General features: G+C 44.9%; 1 protein-coding gene across 1 annotated transcript in view; it reads right to left on the bottom strand.

Moving 5' to 3' along the window:
• Window positions 1-10,507: 10,507 nt before the first annotated feature.
• LCP1 (lymphocyte cytosolic protein 1) overlaps window positions 10,508-13,590 on the bottom strand; it is a 29,946-nt gene continuing 26,863 nt past the window's right edge. Inside the window, exons 15-16 of the mRNA XM_082304891.1 lie at window positions 13,432-13,556; window positions 10,508-11,985 (exon numbers count right to left, since the gene is read on the bottom strand). Of these exons, the coding sequence (XP_082161017.1) occupies window positions 11,853-11,985; window positions 13,432-13,556 (258 nt within the window). The 3' untranslated portion in view covers window positions 10,508-11,852. The remainder of the gene's footprint in view (window positions 11,986-13,431; window positions 13,557-13,590) is intronic.

The following is a 13,590-nucleotide window of genomic DNA, read 5'->3' as shown; positions in this document are numbered from 1 at the left end:
CATAAGAAAGAACACCAAGCACAAAGTTTTGGTGATCCTCTAATGTTTGCGGAGGTCCAGCAGTGTGCTCTGCATTCAGCACTCCTATAGCACATCACAGCCAAGCGTGAAGCTGGGTGAGAGGAGTGGGAGTGAGGTTATTAAGTCCAAATGGAAAAATACTGAGCAGGAAAGCTTCTTTTGCTTGCGTTTGCTAGCAGAAGAAACAAGGAGCAAGTGGGACATCATACTCTTGCTATTGAGGGCCGTTCCTCTAGTTCAGAATGGAGCACATCAACTGGGTCTTCGTCTTCCGCAGCTGGCCTCTACCTCTTTGGTTAAGACCCAACCCATCCAAGGATTTCAGATTGCTTGTGTTGCTCCATGCCCTCTTTTCTGTGACGTTCTGACATCCATGCGTTTTCCACATGTCACACTGGGTTAGCTTTTCAAGAAAAGGTACCAGTGACTCTTTGTCTCCTTATTATTAATTTTTTCATGCCCCAAGATTTGTCTCCCATATTTCTATCCACGGTTGTCCAGACAGGACATGCTGAAAAGCTGAATGAATTTGACATGTCCAGAATAGGTGATCTCCATGTACGTGCTGTTCTCACAGGAAGCTGAACCACTGACACCTTACCTAGATTTTTGTAGTTCCTATTTTATCTTTTCTAGATGTTGTTCAAACAAATAGAAAGTTCTGGTAAGGTACAGAGGCCGTTCCCAGCAAGGGCAGTGGGCAGCGCTCTGCCACAGGGGTTGATTTTTAAACCGATGGATCAGATGCCCTTCCCTCATGTAGCCAAAAGGAAGCTGCCAACAGAGGATAAAATACAGGAGATGAAACTTGGTCATCCAGCTATGCTTTCGTCTGGAAATGTCTGATGCACAGATATGAATTTAAAGAAAAATTGGATCTGCTGAGATAGGTGTAACAGAGGAGATGATTGAAAAGCTGATGGAGTGGGGTTGCTGGTAACAAAAGAAAGAAAAGGATCATATTTTTCTATGTATGTCTTAAAGTGTTAATTAAGTGGGAAAAGGGAAGACTTTCTGCTGTCTACCTGAGAAGAAAGTTTTGGACAAATGGTAGGTGTCAGACATTTTTGTATGTTGGTTGCTTTTCCTATGGGTTCTCCGGCTCATCTGCAAAGAGATGGTTCACACGCTGTTTGAAAGCTGCTGTTTTCCTACTTGCTTTTTGATTTCTGGTATGCACTGGAAATATTTCACACAAAAAAAAAAGTGGGAAAAATGGGTGTTTGAGGAAACTAAAGGCACTAGAGAAAATTCTGAGGGAAGGATAAAACAGAGTCTTGTGGTGGTTAAGGCATTGCACAGGTTAAAACGCAATAAATGGAAAAGTAAATGTAGGATGAAAGATCAAAAAATAAACAAAAAATAAACAAAAAATAAAATGGAAGATGTGACTGACCAGGAGGCAGAGATGTATATTCCCATGCCTCTTGCTTGTCTGAAAGCCTCAGAGGTCTGATGGCTCAAGGTAGGACACAAACCTATTGCCTTTCAAGCATGTGCTGGACATTGCTTATTTGGATCAATCATCTTTCTGCTTTTTTTTTCCTTCCATTAGTATCTAAACAACGCAGACTACATCCTCCACTTACACAGCCTGTCTCAGCTGCAGGGTCATGCACAGCATTCAAAACCAGTGCCACTGGTCACCCTCCTTGGGTGACTAAATGGCAGCTCCACGCTCACTGCAGCCCCTAGCTCCATCCCAGCAGCAGCCAAGCTGTTCGGATCTGGGTGCCTAAAATGAGGTTCCTGGTCAGTAAGCACCTCCATGAAGTGGGCTGATTTTTGAAAGCATGGAGCTTCCCATCGCAAAGATATTCGTACTGTATAACACATATTTAACACACAAAGACAATTTCTGTGACAGTTCAGTCTCCGAGTGGGTCAGATTTCCTTTCCTGATATGATCTATTTATACTGCATTGCTGTGGTTTGCTCTAACGAGCAACCAGCTATACACTGATTACCCCCAAAGCCTTGTGAGCCGCTGAGGAGCGCTCTAGCCTTGCCCAGGCAGAACATCGGTAAAAAAACCTACTGACATAATAGAAAGGGTTGGGAATGTATTTAAGCATTAACTTCCCTGCTTCCACCCAGCTGTTAGGGGTTATCATTTGTCCTTTGACTTATGTTGACATTCCCCCTATCTGCTCGTCTCATCTGCTTAGGAAGAGAGAATCATCTCCTCTAACGTTAGCCCTTCCCAGTGCAGGCCACTACACCTGAGCGAGCCATCTCGTGCTGCTTGCATAGGCACTGCAGAGAAGTGGGCACTTGTCAGGACCAATTCATCTGTGACCTCCTGTAGACGTCTCAAAGGGTAATGAAACGCCTGGTCCTATTCATGGCCACCGGAGCTGGGATAACTCGCTCAGAGGTAGGACGCTGTGTTTGTTCCAGTAAATCCTACGGATTCTGTCTACCTCCCTCCCTCAGCTTGGACACTTCAGGTGCTTCTTATGGTCAGAAGCAATTTGCTGTGTTCTGGGCTACAAAAGTCATAAATTAAGATATACTTGCTCTACCCACAACAGTAAACTTTTTCTTAACCAAGAATTTCTGAGAACCTGCAAAGTATTTCCCAGCTAAGCTGGGAAGAAAAATGTGGTCTTAACAAACACTGTGAAGGGCAACTATAAAAACAATTGGGTTAATCAAAATATTTCATTTTGATAATTTCAACTGTTGTTTGATTTTTACTCAATTTAAAAGCTTTTTTTTCATTTTATTGAAAATTAGCTTACATTCCTATGCATTTTTTTAAGACCTGGAGGAAATAAGATTGAATTTAGGAACTGTTGCAAGGGGAGATTTCAGCCATTTGAACGCTTCCTTTCTTGAACAAGTGTATTTTTCTCTAATTGGGAAATTCATCAAAACTGAGCCTTTCCAGCAACCCATTTTGCTTTTGATGAATCATCATTCCCTGATGAAGAGCTGCTTCGTTGAAAATTCTGGCTGAGTTCAAAGGTTTTGCTGCACCTGGATTAATTGTTGCTTCTACACTGGGTCGACCATGGGCTATGCTGAACTGCCAGTGTTACTGTAACAGATGTGACCAGAAGCCTTGCAGTAATGGGGGACAGTTTGATCTGCATTTGTTTCTGTTAACTTTTAGAGTAGCTTTGGGGAATGCATGGGCTTTTATTCAAAAAGGGATGGTCAGGTCCTAGTTTTTAGAGCAGATAATTAACAAAGTAGTCTCTTGATTTCTTTGTTGAAAACTACACATGTGGGAATTAGGATTGGCAGTATATAAAGCCTCCTGGTGCCATTACTATATTGCTTTTTAAAGTATAATCACACTTTAAAGGCAATTCTAAAGAGATATTTCCACTCTTTTTGCTGAACCTGCTGTCTCTCCCCTCCCTCTCCACATTGACATGTAGTGACACCCATGTCCTCCTGATGTTGCATAGGTGTTGTACCTCACCCAGACCAGGCTCTGGCACATCTTTGTGTGGTGGTTTAAGCTGTCAGTGCCCAAAATGGTGGCAGCAGAAGAGGCCAGGCACCCGCGTCCCAGCTAAGTCAGGGTATCATTGCTCAAGTACCCTCTGCACCAGCGTACTCTGAGATGCTCAGCTGTGCCCCGCCATCATGCTGGGCTCCTGCAGCTGCTCTTGCTGGTGAAGGAGACCCAGAAAGTGGTCAGATAAAACATGCCAAAGGAGGAACTGCTTGAACTGCTGCAGCCAGATGGGCTCGAGCAGTTGCAGCAGTGCTGCCGAGTAATCCCCAGTGACTCCCATTACTGGCACCCTTGGCTTTCAGCAACCAAGTGTCACGAGATTTCCTCTAAGCTCAGCCAGGACCTAAGTGTGGCTGTCCTCTTTGATCCTGGGGCTCGCACAATATCCAGCAGCAAGATTTAAAATAACAAGCCTCATTCTGCATCCAGATTCTCAGATCTGCGTCTGTATTTCAGCATGTGCCAGAGCCCGTGCTAGGTTGGTACTATCTGTCGGTAACAGTAAACCTGTTAACAAGCACACAAAAGAGGCAGGATGAGGGGAGGTCAGCTGTTATCAGCAACCACATCCCTCAGATCCTTCTCCCTGTTTGGGATTAGCATATTCTGCTATTGTTTTGATCCTCCAGAATCCTCCTGTTTCCAGTTAATCAGCAATGAGTCCCTCCAGGGATGGGTAATCACTCCAGTGGATCCATGTGACTGAAGCAGAACACAAAAGCCAAGTAAGTCTGTGCTGTCCTTCTTGGTTCTTTAAATTCAGATTCAAATGCAAAATTAATCTCCTGAAAAATTTTACAGGTTCTTGCCCTTTTTTTGTGTGTTATCACTACCGATGAGGCCACAGGTAACTGGTTAGCATCCTTCCTACATGAGGCAAAGGATGACTAAAATCTAACTAAACTCTGATCTCTGTTGCTTGCTGTGTGATGCAGCTGAGTGCCGTTGCTCATGAACCACACAAGGATGCAATTAGTTTAACAGTCCTTTATTATGAATGCAGCAGAACAGAATTAGAACTCAATTTACAAGTCTCCCTTTCAAACCCATTCAGCCGTTAAGGCCGCATCATCTTTCAGTTTTCCAAGGCATGTAATTGATAAATGATTTCTCCCTGCACACCTCAGCTCCTCATCTTTATTCATGAACCAATTAATCTCTGTAGGACACTGTGATCATTTACATACATGGCCAATGTCACCAACCTCTGTCATTTCATTCTGGAAACAATTTTGCAGCCCATGAAACCACCAGGAGGGGAAAATCTGGACTATGTCTAAATATCTGTGGTTCTGGCATTTCTCCCTCACGTCATTCCCAAACATAAGAATCAGATGCTACCTGTGCTAGAAAATGATGGGTTAACCTGGAAGGAAACAGACCTCTCATCCCTGGCTGAGTGCTGTAGAGGCAGTATGTTCCAATCATGGCTGATAGGTATGAGCAGAGGCTCAAAATACATGTTCACTTTGCATTTTTGAGTACTCAGTTATGCCAACCTACTTTATTCATTTTTTATTCTACTCTCCTTGCTGTTTAACTTCCCAGGGTCAGCAGAGAGAAAGATGTTGCAGTGTATGTGCTGTTTTGGGGAGGTGAGGAGGTGTCTGTACTGGTTAAGCACTTTCCTCACGAGCTCTGTTTCCCGAAGGTCTATTATCAACTCTCACCCAAACAACATGTTGTTCAAGTGATTCATGTTTTCTTATTGCCAGTAGATATTGATTTATTTGCCCGTATCTTAACAATGAGCACTTGCAAAGCAAGTATAACTTTGTTAAACAAAGGATATCAAAGGGAGCCACAGGAGCACTCCAGGCAGAGCTTCTGAGCACTTGAGAAAAGTTCTCCAAGTACCACGTACAGAGAGCACACTTCGGCTAAGGTGCAAGCGAATGGATGCACGTCTGTCCCCCTCTCTATGTACATAGGTGTGTATGTACATATCAGGAATGCAATTAGCCCTGGAGCAGGGATGTGTTCTGCCTGTAGTATTTGCTGCTCTTCTCTGCACTGCTTGCACTTTCTCCCATTACTTGCATGGCATCTGGCAGAGGTTAGAAGAGGGGGCCCTTCCTTTGGGCTTTTGGAGGATGCTGGGACCTGTTGGAGGATGGTGGGACCTGTTTGGGGATGCTGGTGAAGAGAAGCTCCATAGAGCAAAGCTCCTGGCCCCTTTTGTTCACCCTTCTCGGCTGATGTGGTCCCCGCCTCAGAGAGGCACGTCTCACTCTCAGCCCATGCTGACCATCAGTCTGCGTGAGCAGATCCACACTGCACAGAGACTCGATCACTGTCAGAGTGGAACAGCTATTGTACAAATACATCCAAATAGGCACTTGACTTTTCTTCTATCCATCCAGGGATGGGGAAGGGGAGAGATGAGCTTTCCTACAGTGCACTCGTTGCAGACACCCCGCAAAGCGGTGACACCGTTGCATGGCTGCTCCAGCCCAGCATGGTGTGACTGCTCTGGCAGCTGAGGGCATCTGTGCTGAAAGCTCCTTCAATCTGCATCCAAGGGCCATGCTCCGAGAGCCCCGTGATCCCTGTTTTGGATGTCATTTCCAAACCTGTAGGAGATCACTGTAGGTTAGAAAGGGATTTTTGTCACAGTGCTGGGTATCCCCCTGTCCAGAGCTTGTATGAGAAGTGCAGAGTGAAATGACCTTATGAGAATTTGTTCCTCTACTAAGCGCAAAGCCTCCGGGTGCTCCCGAATGGATGCCACCAGGTCAGCAGAGGCTGTATTAGTAGGTTGTTCCCACGTGTTGTAAAGCTTGGCAAGCCAAGGAGGTTTCTGACAGTACAGGTCCCATTAGCACAGTTCACAACCTCTACAGTTAGCAGAACGTACATTCCTAGAATTTGGCTCCAGCAGTGGATTTGGAAAGTTTCTAGAGGCATTTGACTGTTCTGCAAGGTCTGATAACCACATGGGCAGCATCGCCCCATGTTGGTCTGAGAAGGATTGTGACTGAAGCATTACGGGGAACTGCAGCCACCTTTCCCTGACGCGAAATGTAATGTGACAGTGCAGCAAGCAGTGGAGGTAGGGCTGGTGGTGAGGGCCTGCATCCCTCCTCAGAGATCTCTGTTACTTTTCACTGATGTGGCTGATTGAACTGTTCACTGGCCTGTTACTTAACCACAGGACTGTTTCACTAGCACCCAAGCAGACGCAGGTCTTGAGGAGAAGGCATGGAGAGGTGATGCACCTAAGGCTTATCCGCTACCTCTCAGACGTGCAGGGCGTTCTGCTCCAGGGCTGCAAAATCGAGGGAGGACATCTTACTGAGAGGCTGGTCAGAAGACATCTCCCCACCTCGGTGACAAACCAACACGCGCTGTGAGGTGTCCGGTTTGCTTAACTGCAGTGAAGAGCCAGGACAACTTCACAGGCTGCCAGAGGTGCCAGGCAATGGGACACTGCTTTTCTGCCTGCGTGTAACAAAACAGCACCGTGTGTGTCAGTCACCTGCTAGGAGATTTCCCGGGTGGATGCACGGGGCTTCTCTCCATGCTTTGTGTGTTCACAGATATTCATTGCCGTATTCCTTTAGATCCTTAGCACGTGCACTAAATGAATGCCTGCCCCAGGGGAGTTCAGGGCTTATATGCATGATTGGTTACGTAGCTTTCTGCCCTTGTCACAAATTTCAGACCTGTGAGCACACGGCCTGTGGGAATTCTGGGCCCTCTCGGCTTTGGACAATTTATCATGGATCTGTAATAGCAATAGTAGCTTGCACCCTGGGAGCGAGTTAGGTTTTCTGTAAGATACTGTTGCCTTTAAAAAGTGATCAGGGTGCAAAAAGTAAATAAGGTAGGATGAAAAGCAACACTTTAAAAATAGTAATTTTACTTCAGAGCTGTGTGTTACTTCCTGAGTAGCAAACGAACCAACAGGAGAACAACACGATTTTCCTGGTGGCAGAAGAGAACTGCCACCGAGCACTGATATACGTAAAAAAAATGAACTAAATGAGAACGTCACTGAGTTATTTTGGTCCTAATTCAGATTTTGCCTGCACTAAGCTATATAAAGTCTATCACCTTACCAGTACACAGAGCTCCCCTATTTACTGGCTTGCTTAATGAGCAGACTCTTAGGTTTGTGTATAAACCTTAACTCTGGCATTGCTCACCACACAGCAGGCAACGAGGCTCAGGCGTTCAGTGGCACTACTCTCTGCTGCTTGCTTTGTCCGCTTGCCTGAAAAGTACTGGACTTAAAGTGGCCGAGCAGCTTGGAGGAAAACGCTCCCAAAGTCTTCACAAGTCCGTTCTCCAGATGGTGGAGGAGGCTGCCAGAAGCGGCAGAAGATGGGGAGCTGGAGAGTCTCAGTAGCAACTCAACACATGAGTTTGCAAGACCGGAGGCACCATGATCCATTTCTCCGTCAAGCTGAAAGCAGCAGTAGCTGAGTACTTGCTGTGGGACCAGTGCTGCTCACGTGTTCTTTGCAGCCATCTATCAGAGACAGGGTCCTGTTTTCCAAGCAGGAGCCAAACCAAAGCTGCTGCGTGGTTAGGCAGCAACGGACATCAAGACCTGAAGTTTATGATAAGGCTCACAGCAGAAGTAAGATGCACTTGGAAGGAGGAGTGATGTCAGGTTGGGGTTTTGGTTCAATTCCATCTCTGGGGGAAGTAGAAACATGACTTTATCTGTACAAGAGCACAGTAGCCAGCCATACTGCTTGCTATCCCCTTTCTAAAGCCAGGATAGGTGATTTCTAGCCAGGATAAATGATTTACAAGAAGGTGTAAAATCCTCATCATGCACCTAATTATGCTCTACTACACTATGGGGGGATATTTCCTTCTGAGTCCATCTGGTGATCAGGCTGTACCCTGAAGCATGTGGATTGATTGCCCTCATGGTTTTTTTTTTCTCCTAGTTAGTCTAACTGCTGATGCTTTATTTTTATTCATATGAATGTCTAAGCCTTTCTGAAGCCTTGAAAATTATGATTAAAGTGCTTACAAAGCCAGCTTGATTTGGGAGTGAATCCCAAAGACAGCTGCTTTCCTTAAGAGTGATGGAAAAAGTTGGAGAAAAGCAACAGCAAAAAATTCCAGATCCTGTTTTTCTTGTGATGCTTGTCATGGGTTTAACCCCTTCAGCAATTGCTGGGAGCTTTATTACAGATTATTATTACCAGTTCATGAAAAACCTCAAGTCCATCAAAAAAATGAGAATACCCAGTTAAACAGAGGTGCATTGAAAAGTGAAATTGTTTATACTCCTGTACCAGAATGTGGCTATTCCCACACCTTCAGGTCCATGACAGCTTTATTTTTCATGGGAGATTATAAAGATAGGGATGAAGATCTGTTAAGGCATTTACTATAGTATCCCTGCCTATTCCCTTTTGCACACTGACAGGTGCTAGCATTTTGCCTAGGGTTAAATATCCCAATTTTTCCCCATTTCCCAGAGGAGAGCATTTTAGGAGGTCATGCATGCCAGTCTCTAAAACTCCAGATAGAGTGACTGCCATCTCGTGGTTCGCTCTCCCTGCTGCACTGGTGCCAGGGCTGGTGCCAGGGCTCAGCGCTGGTGCAGAGCTGCAGGTTGGGGTTCAGAGATAGTGCCCCAAAATGCAGCCTGGGGGCAGGGGACTAGGAGGGAGGGCTGTATGGCAGGGTGCCTGGCTCCAGTGCAAGGATGCTGAGGAGGAGGAAAAGCAGCCCCCTTCGCAAAACACGCTTTGAATAACAGCGTACATTACCTGACCCCTCTCCAGAGCCTGAGCTAGAGGCAGGTTTCGATCCCCGGGGACACTGGACTCCTACATCTTGCCTTGGGAAACGCATCATGTGTGAAAGCCTCCTCTCCCTGCCTCTCTCAGTAGGCTCCTCTAAAAATCCTACTCTCATTCAAAAAACAGTGGCTAAGGCCTGGTGAAGGGGAAATGCTGTATCTGAAAATCCCTTCTTCCCTGTGCGGATAGCAAGTGCCAGCATTCATTTGGGACCAAGGGAAAAGCCCCTCCTCACAGCCTGGTGCTGCTGCCATCTCCCATCCATCGTCTACTTCATCCCTCACGTCCGCCCCTGAGTCTGGGGCGAGGGCGTCTCCCTGAGATGGGGAACCCAGAGCAGGGCTGTCTTCAGGCAGGATTACCTGGCCCTTTCGGATCTACACTGTCTCTCCAGCTGAAAATGGCCCTTGCAGTTTGCGAACATACACACATGCATGCAACACACACAAAATACATGGTCATCACACCGGAGGGAAATGCTGTGGTCACAGTTTCTGCCTGCAGTTTCCTCTCTCTGGTTTACCTCTGCTGGACTCCCAAGTCAAACAACGTAAGGAAGAGCAGCCGCCTTTTCGGTGCCACCCCTCTTGTATGGCAACAGGGGGTCCTACACTTAGAAAGGGGAGGAGCAGCGTAGGGACCATGCTCTGATAACTCCCCCTTGATGGGCAATAAGTTGGGGTGACATCTCCTTCATATAACACTCGAGATGTTCTCCTTCTCTGCCAGCACTGGGAAATACTGTGACCAGACAGAACACGTCTTGGGATGCTGTTCCTTTCCCATCCTGTATTAAATACATAGGTTCATGAGAGGAACAGGGCAGCCGGATCTGATCAGGAACAGGATCTGACCTTTAGTACAGAAACACAGTGGCACATTTGCATTGCAGAATACATAAAAAAACACAGTTTATGGGTATATGAACAAAGGGAAAGGATGAGGGGTATTGATCTAAATGGGGAAAATCGTACCAGGTCAGGCTGCAGGTCCAGCCAGCGCAACATCCCATCTTTGGCAGTGTTTCAGAGTGGCATGCACAGAAGTTACCTAGGAAATAATTCTTCATGCTCTCTGCAATTTGTGGTTTCAATAACAATATGGAAGATATATCTTTAGCAAGCCCACAGTGTTTGTGTTTTTTTTAAATCTGTCCCTATTTCAGCTATATGATACACACTTCCCCATTAGCACATGCATTACTAAAAACAAAGATTAAGCATTTGGCTTTATAGAACAATTTATTTGGAGACGCTTCTCATGTCACTGAATACTGGTTCTTTATTAAGGCAATCCTGAGGTGGCTGGAAGAGAGGGAGGGGGAGAGGGAGGGAACTGAGACTGTGTCAACGGGATTGCATTAAGGCAAAATTCCTTCCTTCTGCGTGTCATCACACTGAAATGCACATAAAGGCCAGAACAGTAAATGACTCAAGCCAAGGAAGAGATTCAGTGCAAATATATCCCACTGACTATCCGCAGATGGGGCTAGGTCCTCAACTGAGGCAAACTGACAGCGCCTTGTTAGCCGCAAAGCTATGCTGATTTAGCTCCATTGAGGATCCCAGCCTGGGTTCAGGGAAGCATTTTAGTATGTGTTTCATATGCAAGCACACATTTAAATGCTCTCCTGAAACAGGGTCAAAGCCCTTTGAGTGCAAGTCTGTAAAGTTAACAGAGTTTAGTTTTTATTCACTACATAAATACGTCATTCTGCATCTCTTTGGTTCACTTATCTTATTGCTACTAACTGAGTATAACCCCTTAGTTCCTTTAACATGGTTTTCATTTCTATCATGCTTTGCAATCTGCTTATGTTTTAAGTGTATTATGACATAAAAATGAATTATCCTTTGGAGAGCATTTCTTGCAAAAGTTCCAGAGTTCGGGTGTTCTTGGAGGACCAGGCTACGGTATGTTTTTTTCAGTGAACAGTAATGTACTCTGTGAGTAATGCCACTGACGGCAGAGGCATAACTTGCAGGGAAAACTATGGCTCAGTTCACATACCAGCAACACATAGCAGACTCCAGACACTTCTCTCTTTCCACAAGAATTTCCTAAGAGGATCCTACTGTTCCAAAAATATAGTCACTAATACTTGCATTGGCTTGGGGAAACCCCTTTTGTTATCCCAGGTGCAAACTGAAGAAAAGTATGGCAGAAATGCTACCAGAAGCATGAAGACATTTTCAGGCAGAAGCAGTATATAACATTTCATAATCCTAAAAGCTGTCTGTACCTCCCAAGACAAAGATCTCCAGGTGACCTCTGGCAGAAAACCCTGGTATCCATTAATAAAAGGATATGTATAGGCCTCATTATTGAAAACTTACTCAGGAAGATGAAATGGTTATATCTAGCAAAGTGGAAAATAAGGCAAAGAAATCAAGCACATATTATTGTTCAGAACAAAACATTTCCTGGATACATGTGGTTACACAACTTTTGTACGATCTGGAACTGTGTATAACATTCATGCTTTAAAAGCATGAGCACCCTGCATATTTCCTTGATAAGGAGAAGAACATCCAGTTTGAGGGAACCAAAAGGGTGAATACCAGGCATCGGTACAAGTCTTTTGTGCTTTAAACTTTCTTCATGCCTTTTCCCATAAGGCAAGCAAACACTGTCATGACCATTTTGGGTTTTACTTCAACCAGGTCTTCTGGAAGGGCATAGACTCTTGCTCCAATTTTTCTTGCCATAGAGATGGCATACCTGCATGGCAGGGGTGAAAAAAACAAAGCAAAGAAATAAATCAGTGCAGTAGCATTAATTTTGCCTCTGTTAAGAAGTGTTTTACATGACCAGTACCAGAGTGGATAGGGAACTTTCTTACTGATTTGTCAAAATCAAACTTTTCTGTAGGAATGTATGAGACAAGTTCATAAAGAAGTAATTTCTAGCAAAAGTTAGAGTGTATTCCCTGATGGTTAGAGCACTGATTACCTGCAGCATAGGAGACTGCAGGTCAAAGTCTGGTATGAAACATTTAGTCTCCCATCCCCTGAAAGAGTATCCTAATAAGCAGCCATTCTGGTCTTGCTCCCCCTCAATCTCTACTGCTCAGTCTTCGCACATAAACAAATTCATGAGGCTGGAAAGCAGAAGGCTGATGTTGGTGGACATCAGTGTTGTTGGAAAATCAACATTTGGGGACTTCTCTTCTGCTTGAGTCGTACCCAGAATCTGCAAGCTGACCTTCCCATCTCCCTCCTCAGAGTGCACTGTACACGGCTACTGGCTGTTCTCCAGTGGGTATGTCTGTTCTCTCTATTTTTCATGAAAAAAGCTAGAAAATCCCAAGTTCTTCCCACTGCAGAGCACATATGTTTGTGAAATTCTCCCTGAAATGCAGAGAAGCATGCTGGGGCGGGGGGGGCGGGGAGAAAGGGAGGGGAAAAGAGGAAAACATCAGCAGAGGGATGAAGAAATTAAGTACGGAGAGAAGCGCATGTAGGATTGCAAAGAAAGAAAGAGAACAGATGGTAGAAAATGGAAGGGAAAAAGAACAGTGGGAAAAGTCTTTATAAAAATGATGACAGGTCTGATTGCCTTACAGTCATCCTTTTCTCTTTTGTAGTTGCCACATAGCAAAGGAGAAGCCAAACTGATGATCAGACTGGGAGGTGATCTATATAACTCTGAAAGGAAAGGCAGATGCCCCCAGGATTGGCTCTCTGCTAGGAAATGGTTTGCACTCAGGAAAAAAAAAAAATCAATATCTACATCCATAAAACCATTTATTCAGGCATGAATCCTGTCCTCCCCCTTCTCTCTCAAATATGCCCTTGTTCCACCTGTATATGACTAAAGAGGTAGCATGACCTCGAATCACTGGTTTCCATGGCTCACTATTGTTGGCATTGTTCCCTGATCTCTGAAAGAATTTTAAATTTAATAAGAGAAAATAGGAGCCTGTGAAGCCAAGTGATTTTGATCCCTTCAAGGGAATTATAAAGCAGGAATTATAACATTACACACTTCATTTCCATTGATAGTCTTTTTTACTGCCTAACTCCTAGCCTTCATGCTTCTAACTCTGGAGGTATTTCTCAGTTGAGGTTGTGCCAGATGAGAATGACAGCAGAGCAGTTTTCAAAGACAGAGTCAGGCAAGCCTGAGCAGGTAACTCGTGTTAAGTGTCACTTGGCGCATACGTACTTAGCATTATTTAGTTTCTCCTCATCATTCAGGTCCTCTGTTTTCAAGAGGTCGTATTTGATTGATCCTGGTTGAATGGCATCAATGAGATCCAGGACTGGCATGCTGGTGCTGATTTTGCTATCCTGCATAGATGAAAAATACAATTGGATGCAAGAA

The sequence above is a fragment of the Platalea leucorodia genome (genome assembly GCF_965183815.1).
Source record: "Platalea leucorodia genome assembly, chromosome: 2".
Taxonomy (NCBI): domain Eukaryota; kingdom Metazoa; phylum Chordata; class Aves; order Pelecaniformes; family Threskiornithidae; genus Platalea; species Platalea leucorodia.
The sequence above is the reverse complement of the archived record's forward strand: the minus strand, read 5'-3'. Positions and strand labels throughout refer to the sequence as shown.